At 44.7% G+C, this 23295-nt stretch overlaps 1 protein-coding gene across 1 annotated transcript in view; it reads left to right on the forward strand.

The window, feature by feature from the left end:
* LOC123772030 (NFX1-type zinc finger-containing protein 1) overlaps positions 1-23295 on the forward strand; it is a 225040-nt gene that overhangs the window by 121817 nt on the left and 79928 nt on the right. Inside the window, exon 9 of the mRNA XM_069337878.1 lies at positions 11690-11879. Within this exon, the coding sequence (XP_069193979.1) occupies positions 11690-11879 (190 nt within the window). The remainder of the gene's footprint in view (positions 1-11689; positions 11880-23295) is intronic.

Consider the following 23295-nt stretch of genomic DNA (forward strand, 5'->3'; position numbering starts at 1 on the left):
TATTGGAGTTAAAATTAAGGTAGATATATGACCGAACCTAACCAACCCTACCTAACCTAACCTAACCTATATTTATAGGTAAGGTTAGGTTAGGTAGCCAAAAAAGCTAGGTTAGGTTAGGTTAGGTAGGTTAGGTAGACGAAAAAACATTAATTCATGAAAACTTGGCTTATTAGGCAAATCGGGCCTTGAATAGTAGGCTGAGAAGTGCGTTCTGGCTATTAGGTACGACATATATATATATATATATATATATATATATATATATATATATATATATATATATATATACTGTATATATATATATATATATATATATATATATATATATATATATATATATATATATATATATATATATATATATATATACAAACACAATTTCATTGACCCAGACAATGGGGGACTCGACACGCTGACCACTTGAACTGTAGCTCGCAGCTTTACCTACTGAGCCACCAACACCTCTTTCAAAAATGAAAGGATTTCAAGGGCACATATCAGTAGTATAAAAGGAGACTAGAACGAAGCACTTTACAGACGGGAGACATCTCCCTTCCACGAGGCTAACCATAGCCCGTGCTTCTTGCTTCGCTCCTGTGCCAGGTAAGTTACGGGCTCACCATAGCCCGTGCTACTTGGAACTTGTTCCGAGTAGCTGAATCTATAACAACAACAACAGAAGCACTTTAGTTTTTTGCGACAATTCGTTTCCGTCTCCTTATATTTTCCATAAGATGCGAAGCCTCGCTTCCTTCTCCTTTATTTTTTTTCCGAGTAATGCAATGCTTCACTTCTGTCTCCTTATTTTTTCCATTAAATGCTACGCTTTGATCCCGCCTCTTTATTTTTTCTCCGTGGAGATTAAACAGCCCATTATGGCTCCTGAATTTTTTCTGTGGAGATTAAAGAGCTCCATTCTGGCATACATTATTTTTCACATGAAGATTAAGCAGCACCATTCCGTCATCCCTAATTTTCAGTGCCCACATCAGCCAGCCAGACTTCATCCACTCTCAATCAGTCCGTTGTCATCGATTACATATTTAATCCCATCTTCAACGATTGCATATTTCCAGTTAAAAGTTATATAATAGACATTAGAATGAAATTGCAGGTCTATTGGTTCATACTCGACTGTATCTATTTATCCACCTGTATGAAACTGCAGAAGCTCTATACATAAGAAGCAAGGAAATGGCACATTGTTCAACTGTATTTAACAATGTCTTTTTAACTCTCAGATAAATACTCTATTGTTACCCTCCTTTTATACCCGTTTATCCATATGAACACTTCAATCATGCCACCTATCCATAGGTAATAATAATATATCCTTATTATGCCCATTTATCTTTTGTACGCTTTACTCTTAGCCTAACTATTTGTGCCAATTCTTTTTTGCAACTAGTAAAGGATAATTAAAATGTGAGAAAGATTGTTAGTAGCCCCTAACAAGGCCCTTGTGGGGCCTGACAGCTGAGTGGACAGTGCTTCGTATTCGTAGTCCTGAGGTTCGATCCCCGGTGAAGGCGGAAACAAATGAGCAGAGTTTCTTTCACCCTGATATTTACTGCTGTTATCTAGCAGTAAATAGGCACCTAGGAGTTAGACAGCTGATGCGGGCTGATTCCTGGGGAAGTGTTAGAAAAAGGAGACCTGGTCGAGGACCGGGCCGCGGGAATACTAAGCCTCAAAATCATCTCCAGATCACCTCAAGAAGAAGAATATTTTTAGTATATAACCAAAGATCGTTTATTGAACATAAGAATAAATGAAACCGTCTATCTCCTATTCACATTAATGAAAGAAAATAACACACTGTCAAGCCCGACCATTATATTACTCGTTTGGCGTTAACATCGTCAAGCCTCCCACAAACATCATGACACAATGCATGTTAAAATCTCCAAGCTGCCAACAGACACACACACACACACACATTATATATATATATATATATATATATATATATATATATATATATATATATATATATATATATATATATATATATTATACACGCGCAATTCTCAAAAACCTTTCAAAACCCATATGCAATTCTCAAAAATTACATCTGACTAAATAGGGTAATGTTGGAAAAAACAGGCTATTGTATAGGCATGTATAAGTTGTGGAGTATATGTATTGTGGGAACATCCTAGCAGGCATTTATTTAATTTTATTCAATTTTTTGTTACTTGAATATTGTATTTTTATGAGTCTTAGTGGACTGTATATTTTGAGCCTGCCAGAACTTATCTGCGCATAGTTGGAGGGACAATTGTTGCTTATACCACTATGAGTAGATACAGGACATATATATTGTTTACCTTAATTGTTTGTTACCTACAAATTGTTTACCTTAATTTTAATATAAATTATACCACATATGGTGGCCTAAACTAACAATATTATGAATAATACTGCTCTATCTACAGTTTTAAATAACACGTAAAGCTTTAGCTGAGGGGTTGATATAGCTTAATTAGGCTGTGTTATGTTGTCCAACTTCTGTTTAGGCGTGGCACATATAGTCTAATTGTTCTATGGCGGCTGGTACTACTATGACATCTGTGGAGCTGCTTGTGCATGAAGCGTCACAGTTTATGTTGGCCAGCTCACCTTCTCAGTAACTTCCTCCCTTGAACTTGAATAAATTACAAAGAACTAAACTGCATTCACAAATGTGTTATATAACACGGAATCAATGATATGAATAAAACCCAGGCTTACCCTGGTTTTGGGTTGCTGGTATATCATAACCGGCAAAAGTTCACGTAATTATAATGGCCAATACAATCATATACACTATTCGGTTTACCGGATACTATACTTCTCTTGGTTGATGTGGAGGTCGCTGTGGCTGGATCACTACTGGGCAGTCTCTATTAGCCTCTGCAGTGCCGCGATTGCAAACCTCAAGGAGACATTCTGCTTCCTTCTTCTTGATAGTAGGTGCAGTTTACATGAAGGGTTTGTCCTCCTGATTACTGCACCAGTACAGATGTTGGGAGGTTTATGTTGAGGATGATAACAGTTTCAAAGGTGCTTGTTGTGTGGTGCTGTAGATAGAAGAGCGGTGACTGAAAACAGAGGTGTATGTTAGAGAGAGACTTACCACACCATAGGGCAGGATGTTGTGTTTATGGCGTCAGCTGATCCATGGTGTTGCGACGAGGCATTTGTTTTCTGTGTTTAGCTGTTGGTGGCGCCAGGTATAAATGTGGCGCGGGTCAGATGTGGCCCAATTTGTTGGTCGACTGGAGATATTGAGCCAGTGCTTTGACTATTTGATATTTTTCCTGTAACGAGTGGTCACCTCCTCCTAATATATGCTCGATGTTAAAAGGTATTTTAAGTGCGATAAATACTTGTTTGAAAATTACTCTATCACTTTGATGTCGGAAGCAGTGCAGGAGATAGTGTTCGATTGTTTCAGGCACCTGACAATGGATGCAGAGTTCGTTGATGTCTGTTCTGTACTTAGAGCTGTGTGCTGCCAGTTTGGTGTGTCCCAGCCTTAATCTGGTCATCGTTACATCAATTTCTCTGCTTTTATATCTGACATGTTTCCAAATTTCCCATTTCTTTTGTTCCCATTTTTTTTAATAATATAAAGGTGAGCATGACGTTTTCCATTTCATCGCAAAATCTTGGGTGATGGTATTTTTGAAGGCTCCTTTACGTGCAACATGAGGAATTGGATGATGAGTAATGTATGACGTGTTGTGCATTGTTTTTCAAATATTTTTGACAAGTTTGGCAGAATTGATATAGGTCTGAAGTTGTTGACATCAGTGAGATCGTCACATTTATGGACTGGGGTTACTCTGTTTTTTTTTTTTAATATCTAGAAAGGTTTGGAGTTCAAGTGACTTGTTGTAGAGCAATGCAAGGGCAGGAGCTAAAAATCTGGAGGCGATTTTGTAAATTAGAGTTGGTATCTCCGCAATGGCACTAGACTTTGTTTTAAGGGAAAGGATTATCTCATTAACATCCGTGGAATTAGCAGGCATTAAGTACAGAGACTGTGGATAGTTACCTGTAAGGTAGTCCTGAACATTAGTACGGGAGGATGGAATATCATTAGTAAGGGATGACCCAATGGATGAGAAGAACCTATTGAATTCAATAGCAGTGTCAGAGGCTAAAATCAAACCATCGTTATTGTACAGGAATATTGTTTTTTATTTAAAATCTTTTTTGATCCCTATATTTGTGAAATAGTGCTCTATGTTTTCTTAATGTTGCCCTTTATTTGGGTAAATTTATTTTCGTAGTATTTAATTTTGGCTCTCCTAATTATTTTAGATAGCACTGATGAGTAAGTCTTTGAAAATTCTTTGGAGACGGTTCTTAACCTATACTTCTTCTCAAGGTCATGTTTTTTATTAATAGATTTAAGTATCCCCGTTGTAAGCTATGGATTGTTTAGCTTTTTAGTTGTGACTTGTTTCCTTAACATAGGACAGTGGGTGTTATAAAGGCTGAGAGATTTTTGAAGAAATGATTGCACTGCTAGGTTGATGTCCCCTATATTACCTAATTCGGACTCCCAGTTGATATTAGCAGCAGCAGCTATAAAATTGCCAATAGAAGTTTCATTGTGCAGCCTAAAGCTTATCTTCCTTGTATCTAGAGGTGGTTTGTAAATGTTGGTTAGGAGAAATGTGGGGTAATGGTCTGTACTGTTATCAGTGATTATCCCTGAAGTAAGCAGAGATGTTATGTTAGTCCAGATGTGGTCGAGAGCTGTGGCAGTACTATCCGTGATTCTAGTAGGTCTAATGATTAAGGGTTAGAGGAAGCAGGAATTCATACAGTTGAGGAAACTTGCAGCAGGAGGGTTATCAGGCTCGTACAGGTCAATGTTAGTCCCCAGAAATAATTAAGTGGTTTTTGCTCAGTCTGTTCTCTAATATTAGATTTCTAAGGTTAGAGTTGAATTCAGTTACATCAGTGTTAGGAATTCTATTGACTGTTCCCACACTCAATCCTCACCACCCTTGACTCTGAAATAGGCAAAGATATACTCTCCCACGGGAGCCTCTAATTTTAATTACTTTTAAGCAAGTCAGTTCTTGGTGGTAGTAAAGAGCAGTACCACCACTTCTTTGAATACGACGACAGTTGTGAATTGCTGAGTAGTTTGGTATGTTGTAGAGTTGAGTAGTGTCCTCTTTTTAACCACGTTTCTGTAAGCACATCAAAAGATAATTTGTTGTCAACTGTTTGAATCAGGGCACCAACATTATCAAAGTGTTTGCTTAGAGATCTTACATTCAAGTTAATTGCTGAAACTGTGATTATGTGTTAAAACATTGTTTACATCATGTGCTGTATAATACCTGCAATTTTGATCATTAAAGTGATAATTGTCATAGATACTAGATAAGAGGTTTAGTTCTGGGCCTATACTAGTTTGCATAAGAGGGCTGTTTGACGGAAAAAGACAAAAAAGAAAATTAAAAAAAGATCTAGATATAAAAAAATATACAAAACTATACAAAAAATGAGGTAGGTTTCTTTAAGGTACTTTCAGAACACTGAAAGTAATAATTTGCACTAGAAGACACAGGCAAGCCAAGAGAACAATGGAGCGAGGGGGAGAGGCTAAGCAACTTAGGTTACAAAAAAAAAAGTTGAATAAAATTCTAAAGTAATATAAACTTAATGATAATTTCTAAAAAAAAAAACTTAGTTAAGATCTTAAAAAAATTGTATGAACTTAAGAAAAATAAAAAGTACGAAAAATTAAAAGAATGAATTATTCTAGAATAATTAATTCCAATAGAAAACCAATACAAATCAAATTTACTTCGATTTATATTAATCTCCAAAAGCATAGTTTACTATACTAAAGTAATTACACTATAGTAAATTTCTAAAGTTACATTATAACAAAATGAGGTAGATTAATTTGAGGTACACAGGTACACTGAAAGTAATGGTTTACACTAGAGAACACAGGCAATGCCAAGATACAATGGAACATGGGAGTATGTGGAGGCTAGGTACTCTAGGTAACAATGAAGTAGAGGTTACCGAGCCTGCACTTGGTGACAAGAGGATTAAATAAGAAGAGGCACAGGTGAAAGGGTTATGAGAGGCCGGTCTGGCCTGACTAACTGATAGGGTCAGCCAGGTCAGTCACACTGATTGAGAAATGTTTCGAAGGTATCTTTATTTGAGACTGTTAACATTTTACCTGAAGAAGCTTTTCTCACTTTTATTATAGCGAGAGAGAGATCCAGCAGTGCTTCGTGAGAGATCACGAAGCACTGCTGGATCACACCCTGGTATTTTTCCGGATTTGGCGCAGACAGAAGAGGAGTCCCTGCCTTTTTGTGGTCAAGCATTCATTGATGAAAATATCCTTACGTGACGATACTGCTAACCGGACAAGACCAGATTTTATGGACTTGATAGCTAGCTTGAGGCGAATTTTTCTCTGGTTTTGTCCAGCGGGATTCTTTTTGCCTACTCTGTAGGCAGCAATTATGTCTATTTTATTGAGATTATAATTCAATTCGTCTTTTATGAGAACATGTACTATATCAATACACTTCTCACTTTCACTTTCCACAGGAATGGATGGAGATGACACAACAACGGAGTCAAACAGTTTTTGTTGGTCTTGTTCATCCTGGGAGATAGAATGTTGGGCGGATAAACTGCTCATACATACATACATTTTGTTGAGAGCTTCCTCTTGTTTTTTTATGGCTTCATCAGTTTTTAGATGCATATTTTTCTCACGGAGAGCATTTATGTTATGCTGGAGTTGATCTTGGCTAGCCTTATATGTTCTAATGTCCTCGCGGAGGAGGGTTATTTCTTGTTGTTGATGATGAAGGTTCGTGCGGTTCGCTTGATTCTCAGTTTGAAGGCTCTGAATGATCGTAATTTGAGCCTCAAGGACTATCTTGAGGTTATCTTGAGATGATTTCGGGGCTTTTAGTGTCCCCGCGGCCCGGTCCTCGACCAGGCCTCCATCCCCAGGAAGCAGCCCGTGACAGCTGACTAACACCCAGGTACCTATTTACTGCTAGGTAACAGGGGCATAGGGTGAAAGAAACTCTGCCCATTGTTTCTCGCCAGTGCCCGGGATCGAACCCGGGACCACAGGATCACAAGTTCAGTGTGCTGTCCGCTCGGCCGACCGGTTCCCTTTTTGTAGGACTAGGCACAGCTTTTTGAACCACTGATTCTCGGCCCAGTTAGGGAAATCCAGCGAGGGACCAACAACACGCTTGAATTGTGAGAAGTGGGATGTAAGCATGGAATTTGAAGACGATTGAGAGGACACAGCTCCCTGGCTCAGTGGTGTAGAGGGGAGAACAGCTCCACCGGCGCGGACCCCAGAGCTCCCAGAGGGCGAAACACGATAGCTGTAAGTGTTGTTCGGGATAGATGGCTTGTTTGGAGATTTGTTGTTATTTTTTCCCTGCACAACCTTGCTTTTGAAAGACATGGTTGGTTGAGAATGGATTAGGGTATATGTTGTTGCTGAAACTTGCGTCAGGCAGCGCAGAGGCGGACAGCAGGCACCGGTACTCACAGCAGAAGATTGTTTTGAATTTTGATTGAGATGGAATGAGTTGATTGGGTTGGTTACTTTCGATGTGATAAGACATGCTTGTATCCATGTACTTAGCTGCCTGTAGGTGGTGTTCTACATCATCTGGGGATAGTTTGAGGGCTGTAATACAGCTTAGAGTGAAGAGCACAGTGAGCACTGGTCTTAGTGACGTCGGCCAGTCAATGTATATATATCCCAACTGGTAATGTTGTGATTATTTGGAGAGCTTGATATAAGGTATATATTTCAGCTATGAAAATAGATAGTTGGTTTGGTAACCGCCATCCCTGCTTGAGATGGTATTCCGGTATCCATACAGCGCTAGTGACTGAGGGTACGTTGTTCATCATGATGCGAGATCCATCTGTATAAATCACTGTAGTATTTGGGTAGCTATTTTTCGTTGTTGAGAGAAAGACTGAGGCTATGGCTGAGTTTGGTGCAGATTTTGGAATGTTGTCTTCGAGTTGTACTGCTGTATTAGGAGTTGTAAAAGGCCAAGATGGAATAGGAGGAACAGTAAGTTGGGTTTCAGGATTTTGGAGTAGAGAGAGGTCTATAATGAGGTTATTTGTAGCCCGTGTGAGGAAAGGTTGCAAGTGATTGGTTGGGAAGCGGGGGTTATGTGGGTTAACTGTTGGGTTAATTTTTTATCTGTATGGGATGGCCTATAAGGGGGCCTCGTAGCCTGGTGGATAGCGCGCAGGACTCGTAATTCTGTGGCGCGGGTTCGATTCCCGCACGAGGCAGAAACAAATGGGCAAAGTTTCTTTCACCCTGAATGCCCCTGTTACCTAGCAGTAAATAGGTACCTGGGAGTTAGTCAGCTGTCACGGGCTGCTTCCTGGGGGTGGAGGCCTGGTCGCGGACCGGGCCGCGGGGACACTAAAGCCCCGAAATCATCTCAAGATAATCTCAAGATATGGGTGTGTCTGGTGAGCAGTGGTATAGAGTGACAGATAGTTGCCACACATTATGTTTCGTCTGGTGGCTAAGCTTGTGAGGCCCGTTTCCCGTAAAGTCCGAGGATAGGAGTGGAACGAATTATGCCACATGTAAGTCGCATGGCATTGTTTTGGATGACCTCGAGGGTCTGTAGGTTAGTAAGCACAGCCGACGCATATGCTTGGCAACAACAGTCTAGTTGGCTGTGAATGTTGGTTGTATAGAAACGGAGCAAGATTTTATGGTGTGCTCCCCAGGTGGTGCCAGTGAGGGCTTTCAGTATGGCGAGCCGGGGTTGTGTTGTCTGTTTAAGATGTCAAATGTGTGCTTTCTAGGTAAGTGAGGGCGAGTCTAAGTGCATGCCAAGGTATTTATGTTCTCATACATGTTGGATGGCAGTGTTGTGTATTGTGAGGGTGGATAGATGAACAAGTCTTTTTTTAGTGAAAATCTGATAACAGGTTTTGGTAGTACTAACTTGAAGGCCCCATTGTTGTGTCCAATCTATGAGGTGGTCAAGTGCTGTTTGCATTGTTGAGACCGTATTAGGTAAGGCATTGTCAGAATAATACAATGATAAGTCGGGAGGTGAACAGGATGGGTGTTAGGAAAATCTGCTAATAATGCAACAAAAAGGGTTGGGCTTAGTATGGAGCCTTGCGGGACACCCGTTTGTATTGGGATGCCATCGGAAAACTCTCCTTGTATATAGACTTTAGAGGTCCTGTTCATAAGATAGGACTGTAACCATAAAAATAATCTTCCCTGTACACCTAAACGTGCAAGCTTTGCGAGGAGGCAAGTATGAGGAATGCTGTCAAAAGCTCCTTTGAGGTCTAGGTAGAGAACAATACAAAATTTACTGCTTCTGAGAGAGTTGCGGATTTCATGTTCAAGGCAGAGTATTTGATCAAGTGTGGATCATTGCGGTCGAAATCCAGCTTGGAGTGACCGTATAATATTATTATACTCTAGGTACCACTGGAGACAAGTATGTACTAGCCTTTCTATGACTTTACTGAGGCATGATAGTAAGGAAATAGGTCTGCATGACGCAGGTTGGGATGGGTCTTTTCCTAGTTTAAGGAAAGGAAGAATAATACTGGTCTGCCATTGTGAGGGAATATTTCCGTGAGTCCAGCATAGGTTGTAACAGTTTAGAAAAGTACTATGTGCAGCCAATGGAAGATATTTGATAAGTTCATATGGAATTCCATCCTCTCCAGGTGCCTTGCCAAGAGGTAGGCGGGTTAAGACTAATTGTAGCTCGCTTAAGCTTTACATGTTGTCGACGCCGAGCATGGGTAGCAGTATGACACGGTCAATTTCTTATCTGAGGGAGAATTCTTGGGCATGAAGGATGGGTGTTGAGAGGGTAACTTTAAGACATTCAGTAAGAACATTTGCACGCTCCTGAGGTGTTTGACAGAGTGAACCGTTGATCATCAGGGGAAACGAAGGGATTGTTGGGCGACCTTTAATGCTATTAAGTGTAGCCCAGACTTGAATGATGCATGGTAGGTGTGAGGCTATCACAAAATTTTGCTGCTGTGGCCCGCCGGAGATTAACCCAGTTCTGTAGGGAGGGTTGACGTCTTTGTTTTTGTATGGCTCCTCGGCGTAAAGCGACTGTTCGTGCACATTCCGCGTTCCACCACGGTTTAAGTGGTTTGTTGAACCTATGTCCTGAAGTTTTCCTGAACATTTGGGTCGCTGCAGAATTTATGGCCGAGGTGATTGTGGACAGTCGCGTGTTTGGGTCTACATCGTCTGTATCTGGGAGACAGACAATATCAGCCCATTTTTTCTTATCTAGGTTTTTAATGTTCCACTTGGGGAGCGTTAGGGGGTGGGTTGGTGGCTGAAAGTTAGTAAATTTTATAATGAGGGGTTTGTGGTCACTACCAATATCTGGTCCAGTATGAAACTGTAGTTCATGTTGAAAGTGCGCCGAGCCAAAGCAGATGTCAAGTGAGGCTTCACAATTGGTTCTGTAGTTAAAGTAGGTTGCAAGGTAAAGCAGCGAAAGAAGAATAAATGGTGCAGTGCCTAAGTAGTTCAATATGAATATAAGATAGACGGTTTCATTTTATTCTTATGCTCAATAAACGATCTTTTGTTATATACTGAAAATATTGGGTACAAATAACCAATCTTTGATTGGGGCTACTAACAATCTTTCTCACATTAGTCTTTTAATTAGTCCTTTACTAGTTGATAAAAAGAATTAAAACAAATAGTTGGGCGAACAGTAAAGTGTACAAATAGATAAATAGGCATAATAAGGGTATATTAATAGCGCATGCTGCATATTACCTCTGGATAGGTGACATGATTGAAGGGTATAAGTATATAAATGGATATAAAAAGAGGGGTAACAATAGGGTATTTATTCGACAGTTAATTAAAAAGACATTGGTAAATACAGTTGAACACTGTGCCATTTCCTTTCTTCTTATGTATAGAGCTTCAGCAGTTTCATATAGGTGGATAAATAGATACAGTCGAGTATGACCCAATAGACTTGCAATTTTCATTCTTATGTTTATTATATAACTTTTACCTGTAAATATGCAATCATTGAAAATGGAATCAAATATGTAATTATTGAAAACGGACTGATTGAGGCAGGATGAAGTCTGGCTGGCTGATGATGTCTTTGAAAATTAGTGATGACGGAAGGGTGCTGTTTAATCTCCGTGGGTAAGATAATGCACACCAGAAAGGAGCAGTTTAATCTCCACGGAAAATTATCAGGAGATGGAAGCGCATTTCACAGAAAACAAATAATGAGACGGAAAAGAAGCATCAAAAACCAGACCACCTTTTCTAGTTTCCTTTTATACTACTGCTATCTGCTCACCAGGTGGAGCTTTAGGCCTTCCCTTGGGTGCCACCTTGGCCCGAGGGTGTTAGGTGATCCACGTCCACGTGATCACCTAACACCTTCATGACACAGTGGCTTCCCAGGGAATGCTTGAAGTTCCAGTTCGTCAGGAGATGGGTGCCCTTGGAATCCCTCCTGTTTTAATTAAAACTGTGTTGGTGGCTCAGTAGATAGGTCTACGGGCTACGGTTTATGTGGTTGGCAGTTCGATGCCCCCGAAGTTCCAAGTAAATGATATTATCGCTTAAATAACTTAAATATTGTAACAACAGATTGAATGCAGCCAACCACCACATAAGTCAGAGTGCAATGGCCCATGTGTGCTTCAACTTGCATGTGGCCATCCATGTGGGGACACATGTAGCGCGCCGTGCACCACTTCCTGCCGTGCCCGGGTCCCCTCCTCGCTAACATGTCCCAAGAAACACCTCATCGAAGTTCCCTGCTTTCGGCTCAATATGTGTAAGTAAAATCTGCTGCTCCAGTTTGCTTTGTTTACTTTGTTTGAGGGTCCTGGTAGTACAGTCAGGTTAACTCTCAACACACAATCGAGAATTCCGTGTTCGAATCCCGAGTGGCACAGAACTGGTTGGGCGCGTTTCCTTTCAGCTCATGCTCACCTAGCAATAAATAGGTACCCAGGAGTTAGTCGGCTTGTTGTGGGGTTGCATCCTGGGTGGGGTCAGTAATTCGACCCTGGGAGGGGGCGAGGGACCTCGATATTAGCCTAAAATGTACTGTATGTATAACCTGGCTCCCTGTCCCCTGACACACTGAATTGTAAATTATTAATATATATTTGATATCACGTTTAAAGGACATTTTTGAAATATCATATTTTTATAGGAAAGCTAACGCGTTATTAATTGATTTGGCTTCTCTGGCCCTTTCTCGTAAATAATAAGTAATGTGCTCTCTTAAAGATCCTTGTGCCCCCAAGGATCTTTACCACCGTTACCATCTTTACCATCTCTATCACCTCTACCATCTTAACCATCTTTACCCCCTTTACCATCTTACCCCCCTTTACCACCTATACCATCTTTATTGTAGCATTCTCGAGCCTCGCTTCGCGCCCTGTGTTAGCCGTCCTCCCGGCCAGGGAGGCGCCGGTGTCGGCCGTCCTCCCGGCCAGGGAGGCGCCGGTGTCGGCCGTCCTCCCGGCCAGGGAGGCGCCGGTGTCGGCCGTCCTCCCGGCCAGGGAGGCGCCGGTGTCGGCCGTCCTCCCGGCCAGGGAGGCGCCGGTGTCGGCCGTCCTCCCGGCCAGGGAGGCGTCGGTGTCGGCCGTCCTCCCGGCCAGGGAGGCGTCGGTGTCGGCCGTCCTCCCGGCCAGGGAGGCGCCGGTGTCGGCCGTCCTCCCGGCCAGGGAGGCGCCGGTGTCGGCCGTCCTCCCGGCCAGGGAGGCGCCGGTGTCGGCCGTCCTCCCGGCCAGGGAGGCGCCGGTGTCGGCCGTCCTCCCGGCCAGGGAGGCGCCGGTGTCGGCCGTCCTCCCGGCCAGGGAGGCGCCGGTGTCGGCCGTCCTCTTGGCCAGGGACGCGCCGGTGTCGGCCGTCCTCCCGGCCAGGGACGCGCCGGTGTCGGCCGTCCTCCCGGCCAGGGAGGCGTCGGGAGGCACCGGTGTTGGCCGTCTTGGAATTTGAAAGCTAACATACTCCTATCACAATTTTTTTTTTCGCGACCATTTACACTGTCAAGCTTGTAAATAGCAAGACACTTTGCACCACGCTGTCCCCCCTCAGTTATTAGCAAACTAACCATTTCCTCTAATAGCCATCATTCACCATCCCCATATAAATAAATATCACATATTTGCTTACATGTGTGCATTGCTTCCACAAGTATATTCTGTAGTGTGTCCGGGCAGTATCCATATTTCCTAACGCTGCCGGCAGATAGCTGCTCTCTTGGTACAAAAAGCCTCGTCGAATAATAGCAAAGTTTGCCTAGTTCTCACCTAACTTAACCAACAAAGATAAACTATTTCCCCACCAAACTTAATCTACAAACTTCATCTAGCTGTCATCTAACTTAAAGTTCATCTAGTTCCCACCTTACTTAAGCAAGGTCGGAACTAGATGAACTTCGTTAACTAACAAAGTTAAGTTAGTTCCCACCTATCTTAACCAACAAGTAAGTAATTATCAAAAGAAGGCACCAAACCGGGAAGGCTATGTAGCACCATCAAATGTGCAGAATAATCAGAGGGCGCTAAATATCACCAAGGATGCCAATACGGGAACAAAAACGCATAAGGCGAACGATATCAAAAGTATCCGAGTCACCAAGAATTCTATTGAGGGACAGGTGACCGCGAGGGGCGGTCGGAAAGCAAGACACACGCTCGTCCTGGAAGTCAGGACATTCAAGAAGGACATGCACGACCGTAAGAGGGACAATGCAACTAGGACAATAAGGAGCAGGGCGGCGCTCCATCAAGTGACCATGGGTTAAGCGAGTATGGCCAATACGCAACCTCGCCAGAGCCGTTTCCCAACGCCGGTTACGGTGGTAGGAGGACGGCCACGAGGAAACACAACACTTAAGAGTACGTAGTTTGTTACCAGTAACAAACGACCAAGAAGCCTGCCAACGGGTAAGGACGGAGGAATGGATAACCGGGTAAAAGTCGGAATATGGAATACCTTTACGAGAGATGGGACAAGAGCGGACAGCTTCCTTGGCGGCAGCATCCGCACGCTCATTTAAAGACACACCAATATGGCTGGGAACCCAACAAAACTCAACCGACTTAAATTTACTGTGAACAAGAAACAGCTAATGCTGGATCTCGACAACTACTGGATGAACCGGATTAAAGGACCCGAGAGCCATGAGGGCACTACGAGAGTCAACAACTACAAAGGAAGACTGACAACGAGAAAGCAGGAGACGAAGAGCATAGAGAATAGCATAAAGCTCCGCTGTAAAGATGCTAGTCTCCGGAGGTAAGCGACACATATAAGTGCGATCAGGAAAAACAACAGAGTAGCCAACACCATCCGAAGACTTAGACCCATCGGTGAAGACAGAAACGGAGCGGGAGTGAGAAGAAAAGTGCTCGAGGAAAAGGTGTTTTAGAACCGTAGGAGGGGTAAAAGCTTTAGTGATACGGGTCAAGGATGTACAAAACCGCGGAAGAGGGACATTCCACGGGGGCAAAGAAGGAACAACACGAGGAGAAACATCAGAAATACGAAAGGAAAGAGAATCCTGTAGGCGAGATAACCGGACAGAAAGAGGGAGGTGGTGAAGAGGAACAGGAACCGCAGGAGGGGTAAAAGTTAAAGCACGACAGAGGCGAGAGGAAGGATGTTGCAAGGACCGCGCAAGATAGCGAAGACAGTAGCGATCACGGCGGTCCTGGAGAGACAGGAAGCCAGTGTCAACATACAAGCTAAGGATGGGAGTCGAACGAAAGGCACCAGAACTGAGGCGCAACCCAGTATGGTGCAAAGCATCAAGACGACGAAGAGTAGAAGGAGAAGCAGACGAGTAAGCAGGGCAACCATAATCGAGCTTAGACAGGACGAGAGAGGAATGTAAAGCAAGGAGAGTGCGCCTATCTGCCCCCCAAGAAGTATGGGACAAGACCCGAAGGAGGGTAAGGGCCTTAGAGCACTCAACACGGAGGTAAGAGATATGGGGAGACCAAGACAAACGAGTGTCAAGGAATAACCCGAAAAGCTTCGCGAAATCTTTGTATTCAAGGGGATGACCATAAAGTGACAAAGAGGGACGAAGAACGACCCGTTTCCGAGTAAAAGTCATGGCACAAGTCTTAGAAGTAGAGAACTTGAAGCCATGATCGGTGGCCCAAGATGACACGGCATCAATTGCAAGTTGAAGCCGGCGCTGAAGGAGAGGCGAATCATCACCCTGACATCAAAGGATAAGATCATCGACATAGAGAGCGGAGAAGACACCAGAAGGAAGAGAGGAAAGAAGACCATTGAGGGCAACCAGAAAAAGAATAGTGCTCAGAACACTACCCTGGGGCACACCTTCGTATTGCTGAAAAGAGGCAGAGAGAGAGGGGTACCAAAGCGCACCCGAAAGGAACGACGAGAGAGGAAGCTGCGGACAAAGAGAGGGAGATGACCACAAAGGCCAAAAGAATGAAGTTGAGATAGAATATGATATCGCCAAGTGGTGTCGTAAGCCTTCTCCAGGTCAAAAAGGACGGCAACAACGGAGGTCTTCGCAGCAAAAGCAGTACGAATATAGACCTCCAAGTTCACCAGGACATCTGTCGTGCTGCGGCACTTGCGGAAACCAAATTGAGAAGGGGAGAGGAGGTGATGGTGTTCCAAGAACCACATCAGACGAACGTTAACCATACGTTCAAAGAGTTTGCAGACACAACTTGTGAGAGCAATAGGGCGAAAGTCCTTAGGGGAAGTACCCAGAGACCCCGGTTTGCGAACAGGGAGGACAACGGCATCAAGCCAGTCCTCAGGGACTGACGACGACTCCCAGATCCGATTATACAGACTCAGTAAATACTGAGACGTGCACGGAGGGAGATGGCGAAGCATCTCATAATGAATACCATCGGAGCCCGCCTCCGTAGAACCGCAGAGGGCCAGGGCAGAACGAAGTTCAGAGAGAGAGAAGGGATCATTATAGGGAAGCTGAAGATGAGTGCAGAAATCTAAAGGACGAGACTCAAGGACAGGTTTACGGAGAAGGAAAGATTGGAGAAGATGAAGACCAGAGCTAACAGAAGAAAAGTGGGAACCCAATTCGGAAGCGACCTGCAACGGGTCCGCCACAAGAGTATCATGGAGGTGAAGGACCGGTGAAACATCGGGAACGAACTTACCCGCTATCTTGCGGATACGCTTCCAGATCTGGGTCAGAGGGGTTTCGGACGTAATTGTTGAGACATAAGATGCCCAACATTCACGTTTAGCCGTACAGATGGCCCTACGGGCCACCGCACTCGCTTTCCGAAAAAAAATAAAAGAATCGGTCGTCTGCCTACGGCGGTGCCTCTTCCAGGCTGCACGCTTACAGCGGACAGCCCGAGCACAGTCCGCATTCCACCAGGGAAAGCACTTCCGTGGACCCCGAGAGGAAGAGCGAGGAATAGAGCGGAGGGCAGCGTTGAAGACAGTGTCATGAAAAAGGAGGAAAGCGCGAGAGAGAGGCAGAAGGGAGAGGTCAGAGAGTGCAGCACTGAGGGTAAATAGGGTCCAGTCCGCCTTAGCAAACTGCCACCTAGGGAAAGAGAGGGAAGGGCGAAAAGAGAAAAAGGAAACAAGGATGGGGAAATGATCACTTCCATGGAGGTCATCAAGAACCTGCCACGTGAAATCTAAGTAAAGAGAAGAAGAGCAGAGAGAAAGATCAAGACAAGAAAGGCTGCGAGTCTGAGAGTCCAAATGAGTGGGCTCACCAGAATTCAGAAGAGACAGGGAAGAAGAGAGGAGAAACGGCTCAAGAAGGCGACCCCGGGTATTCGTCAGAACGTCACCCCAAAGAGAATGACGACAATTGAAGTCACCCAGCAGGAGCACAGGCTCCGGCAAGGAGTCTAGGAGGTGTTTCAAATCGGGAAGAGAGAGCGGGACACTCGGGGGGAGATAAATGGAACAAACTGTGTACCATTTCCCCACAAAGATACGAGCAGCAGAACAATGGAGAGGCGAAGGAAAAAGTAAAGGAACAAAGGGAACATCAGCACGAATCAAGAGAGCAGAAGAATTAGAAGCCCCAGTAACGGCTGGGGGGGGGGGGAGAGACAGGTATAGCCACGAAAACGACCAGGACGAGCACCAAGCATCGGCTCCTGGAGACAGACACAAAGGGGCGAAAACCGCGAAATCAGAAGTTGGAGTTCGAGGAAATTGGCGTAATAACCTCGAACGTTCCATTGAAGAATGGACAACGACGAGAAGAGAAAGGACAAAATCAGAGAACAAGGAAGAAACAAAGGCGAAAGAGCAACAGAGCACGTTAAAGAATATCAGGGTCGGGATCAGGGTCAGCAAAGTCAGGGTTAGGGGGCATGGGTAAACTGAGCAAAGACGGAGGGAAGGAAACGGGAGAACAGATCAGAGGTGGGCGGGCGGGGTCTGGAGGAGGAGGAAGAGGAGGAGACAACGGAGAGGAGCAGTCAAAGACAGCAGCAGGAAGAGGGGGGAGTAAAAAGAGGGGAGCGCACCCCAGCAAGAGCAGCAACCGAAAGGGAAGCAGAGGCCAAAGAAACCTCCATAGCAGGAACAGGGGGCGCAATCACTGAAACGGGAGGGGAAGGAGCAACAGAGCCAGAAGTAGGAGCTGAGGAAGAAAGCGAAGCCTTCTTACCCGCCGGGGAGGAGGAAGGAGAGGAGCCAGGCTTTCGCTTCTGACTTAAAGAGACTGGTGTCCCAGCAACTACGTGCCGGGCAACGGATTCCAGTGTCTCAACAGGAGAAGCGGAACGAGACCACACACGACGGCCGTTAGGAGAGCGATGGACATCCGCCTGCACCGACAGGCAGCGGGGAGAGCTGATAGATGGAGGAAGAGGATGGGAAGGAGGATCGGAGAGGGACGAGGAAGAAGACACAGGAGACATGACAGACCGGGTAGAAAGAAGGGGAACCCCAGACAGAGGACCAGGAGGGGGACCCCTCGGGACAGACCACAAAGGGACAGAGGAGGGGGCAGTGGGCGTATCAGGGTCCATGGCCCGGAAACGGTTGAGAGTCTGAGGAAGGGGGGAAGGACGAGGAGAGGAAGAGCGCAACACGCGAGCATAAGAGATGTTAGTATAAGGCGGGAGCCGGCGAACCTGGCGCTTCGCCTCAGGAAAAGATAAACGCTCCCGGTGCTTCAGGTTGAGGACGGCTGCCTCAAGCTTGTAATGGATACAGGCACGGGAAAAGGTAGGATGGGCCTCACTGCAGTTGAGGCAGCGAGCTTGGGGAGAAGTGCACTCCGACTTAGAGTGACCTTCACCCCCACACAAAGGACAGAGAGAGACAGTCCCAGAGCAGCGGAGGGCACCATGCCCAAACCTCCAGCACTTGTTACAAAGTCGAGGAGAAGGAATATACTCCTGAACAGAGCACCTAGCACCAGCAAGAATGACAGGATGGAAGGGTCCTACCATCAAAGGTGATCTTCACAACGCGAAGGGGTTGACGGCGACGACCACGAGGGGGACGAGTAAACGAGTCAACCTGGAGGACAGAATGGCCTTGGACATCAAGGATATGCCGAATATCATCGTGGCAATCCTGCAGATTCCGAACACCGGTTGCAACATGGGGTGGGAGGAGAATAGTGCCAACACTGGCATTCATCTGAACGTTCTTGGAGACCCGAACAGGGATCTCGCCAAGGCAAGATAAGGCAGCCAAGCGGGAAGTTGCATCCTGAGAAGGAGCAGCAACGACACGTGTACCGAGACGAGTTGGGTTGAAAGTAACAGACGCATCCACGGAATCTACAAGATGCCGATGGAGGAAGAAATCGTCAGGAGGCGCAGAATCAAGAGGGAGGAGATCAAAGTGTTTGGCCCATGAAGCAGGACCAAACAAGGCCTGATACGCATCAGCACGGGAAGGAATCGAGCGAGTGTGGCTGGGGCGCGAACGGCGTTGAGAACCCCTAGAGAGAGGGGTCAAAAGGTGCAGTAGTCACAACGAGAGACTTAGCCGCACCAGGGGACGAAGTGGTCACCACCGGGGGCTGGAGGCTCGACCCAATCACAGAGGAGGGAGGGAAGCTGGGGAAAGAAGTCAGGAGGGTCAAAGGAGGAGCAAGGTCGGGGCCCAACGCAGCAGGAGCTACAGAGCCTGGTCTTCCAATACAGGCCGACTCGGGGGCTTGGTCGCCCACCCCACGAGCCTGAGAGGGTACAACGGAAACATTCAACGACATAGAGACGAAGAGAAAGAAATTCATCCACGAATGTGCCCCCATACCCACCATGGAGCCACAATTAGAGGCAGGACACCCAACAGGAAGCTATCGCCGATCATGCCGGGGCCCCCTAGGGGTGCGTCGTGAGTATACGCCCCGCAAACGCCACCTTAAGAACCGTCAGTCCGTCGAGATCGGGTTCAGCGATGAAAGGGGGATTGACAATAAAAGGTTCCCCTTGCTCGATACGTTGGGTACTACAGTTCTACGGGTGCAAGAGTATGCCTCCTCAAGCACCCGGGCGTCAAAATAGAAGAAGTCCAAAGAAATAATCGAAAACAAGCAAAAGGTCGGCAGGAAACGACAAGCAGATAGGAGAAGAGGGGAGGGGGGGGGAGAAAAACGAAACATAAGGAAAAGGAAAAGCGATCCGGCACAATTAGAGAAGACAGCAGCAGGAGTGCAAGGCCAGAAAAGGACAGAGGACTGCCCCACGGAGCATCACACTCCGGCAGCCGTCCACCAAGCCCCCTCACGACGCCAACGGGCCGGATGGGGAGGGGGCTTAACCAACAAAGTTAAACAAGTTCCCACCTAACTTAAGCGACAAAGTTAACTTTGTTGGTTAAATTACGTCAGAACTAAGTTAATTGTCAGAAAAAAACGACATCCTTTAGTAATCTTAGTTACAATATGCAACTAATTGCATTGCAGTTCTTCATACTAACAAATTAATTTAGTCAATACCAACAAATTAATTTAGTAACTCGTTCAAAGAAAATTAATTTACAGTGGAATTTTCTCTTAAACATGGAATATTATTGCCACGTCACCAGGAAATATATTCATAAAATATCAACAATCATTAAAAACCCCAGTCCAGCATTATAAAGAATAAAAAACTGTTCTCTGTGACTGGATCAAATAAATTATTAAATAAAATCAACGCCTCCCCACATTTGTCCATAAATGGACAGAAAATTGAACCGTTCCCAGTGATGTCACGAGAGCGAGGGAGGAGGAAGGAGGCGCCATTGTGTAACCAGCAAATCTCCCGTGAGGAAGCACACTAGGCAGCCACGTTTACACTCTTAATCTGAGCCATCTCTACGTTCTTCTGCTGCCGCTACCTGAAAATAACGGGAGAACCTCGTTTCCGGTTGTGTTAACATATAAGATTTTATTGTTGAGCTCATTAATACTAATACTGCGACCGGTTAATAGGCGGGCGACCACCCAAAACAGGGCGAGTCTCTCACAATCATTAAATAACCAATAAATATTGACGTGCAATGTCTATGACTAGGAAGGTATTTGCAGTAGCTATATTGTATTTTATCATTCCGGCAGATCTTCTGTTGCAGCCTGGGAAATTGTCGACATCAAACTGTTGCAACATGTGGAAATGAATCTAAACAGTAGCCACGAGTCCCATACCTGCTGACTGCCCACGTGTCCCACTAGTCTCTAGATTGAAGTCTTTTAATCAAATAAGACTATCAGTCATTTAAACTAACCCCAGTAGTATTAACCAATTAGTAGAAATTTCTTGTCCAGCGATAATTCTCGATTCATAGGCTACAATTATATAATATCCCAATAACTGTGTAGAGGTAAGAGTTGTGGGAGAATTTAAATTCATACAGTCCACTCCATAAAACATAGTCCGCTAAGCTATCATAAGAAATGCAATAATTAAATTTAAATTATAATTTAGAACTCATTAAATTAATCAATTAAATTAATTATTAAAATAAATAATTTAATCCCACGAATCGTAATTCTCCACATTAATCTAGTTCCTACCTAACTTAACCTACAAAGCTCGTCCAGTTCCCGACTATCTGAGCCAATCATATCCTATTTGCTTTCATGTAATATTGATCTCGGTGTTGAAAGAGGGTTATGTCTACAATATTGGCAAGTTAAGCGCCACCATATTTCTGGAGGAATTGGTTAATATCTAGACAGAGGACAAGAGACCACACATGGAAATATTTGTCTTAAAATATTTTCAAAATTTCTGAAAATGCAAATTTCCCGTCAACGTGCAAGTACTCTGTACAAAACCAAAATTGTGTAAGTTCTCTGTACAATAATAATAATAGTATACAGAGAGTAATCACACTAATGTAACTGCTTCATTGAGAAACTCCAATATAGAAAACGTGGATCTAGTCGCTAAAATGTATGCATAGAAACACCCAACACAGGTTCGAACCCTCAACACAGCTCCTGTGGATTTTTTCAATAACATTATGATTGTTACGGTCACGAATGACCAATAACCGGATTCTTGATGGATGAACCTTGTTTCTAGTATTCGACCCAGAGTCGGTAGCGGTCTTCAAGGAATTGGCTATATAATGCAATGAATAAATAAGGAAGGGATGAACAAAACACTATTCCCTTCAATATATTTACCATCACCATAAATAGATATATAAAAATGGAATATTACAATACGTATTTACAAGTGTCGCTTTCACACAGGACACCTAAAAGCCATAATTCAATATTCGTCAATCCCAGGGGTTCCACCACTCGGTACCTCGTCCACACGTATCGACAAGTAAGTAATTATCAATAGAAGGCACCAAACCGGGAAGGCTTTCTAGCACCATCAAAGTGCGGGATAATCAGAGGGCGCTAAATATCAACAAGGATGCCAATACGAGAACAAAAACGCATAACGCGAACGATATCAAAAGTATCAGAGTCGCCAAGAATTCTATCAAGGGACAAGCGACCGCGGGGGACAGTCGGAAAACAAGACACACGCTCGTCCTGGAAGTCAGGACATTCAACAAGGATATGTACGACTGTAAGAGGGACAATGCAATTTGGACAATAAGGAGCAGGGCGGCGCTCCATTAAGTGACCGAGTTAAACGGGTATGGCCAATACGTAACCTAGCCAGAGCCATTTCCCACCGCCGGTTACAGTGGCAGGAGGAAGGCCACTGAGACACACAACTCTTAAGAGTACGCAGTTTGTTGCCAAGAACAGAAGACCAACTACTTTGCCATCAGGCAAGGATGGAGGCATGAATAACTGGGTAAAAGTCAGAATAAGGAACACCTTTATGGGAGATGGGACAAGTGCAGATAGCGTCCTTAGTGGCAGCATCTGCACGCTCATTTAAAGAGACACCAACATGGCTGTGAACCCAGCAAAACGCAACCGACTTAAATTTACTGGAGATAAGAAACAGCCAATGTTAAATCTCGATGACCACAGGGTGGACTGGATTAAAGGACCCTAAAGCCATGAGGGCACTACTAGAGTCAACTACTACCACGAAGAAGGATTGCCTCCGGGAAAGCAGGAGACGAAGAGCATAGAGAATAGCATAGAGTTCTGCTGTGAAGATGCTAGCCTCCGGAGGAAGGCGACACATATAAGTGTGGTCAGAAAAAACAACAGAGTAGCCCACACTGTCAGCAGACTTCGACCCGTCGGTGAAGATGGGAACGGAGTGGGAGTGAGAAGAAAAGTGCTCAAGGAAGAGGCGTTTCAGAACTGTAGGAGGGGTAAAAGCTTTAGTGATGCGGGTCAGAGAAGTACAAAATTTGGGAAGGGGGACCCTCCATGGGGGAAAGGAGGGAACAATACGAGGAGAAATATTAGTAAGACGAACCGAAAGAGAATCTTGTAAGCGAGACAAACGGACAGAAAGAGGAAGGTGGTGAAGAGTAACATGAACTACAAGAGGGGTAAAAGTCAAAGCACGATAGAGGCGAGAGTGAGGATGCTGTAAGGATCGCGCAAGATAGCGAAGACTGTAGCGATCACGGCGATCCTGGAGAGACAAAGCCAGTGTCAGCATAATAGCTGAGAGTAGAAGTTGAACGAAAAGCACCAGAGCGGAGGCGCAACCCAGTATGGGTGCAAAGGATCAAGACGGCGAAGAGTAGAAGGAGAAGCAGAAGAGTAAGCAGGGCAACCATAATCGAGCTTAGACAGGACGAGAGAGGAATGCAAATAGAGGAGCGTGCGCCTATTCGCTCCCCAAGAAGTATGT

The sequence above is a fragment of the Procambarus clarkii genome, chromosome 38 (assembly GCF_040958095.1).
Source record: "Procambarus clarkii isolate CNS0578487 chromosome 38, FALCON_Pclarkii_2.0, whole genome shotgun sequence".
NCBI classification, from domain to species: Eukaryota; Metazoa; Arthropoda; class Malacostraca; order Decapoda; family Cambaridae; genus Procambarus; species Procambarus clarkii.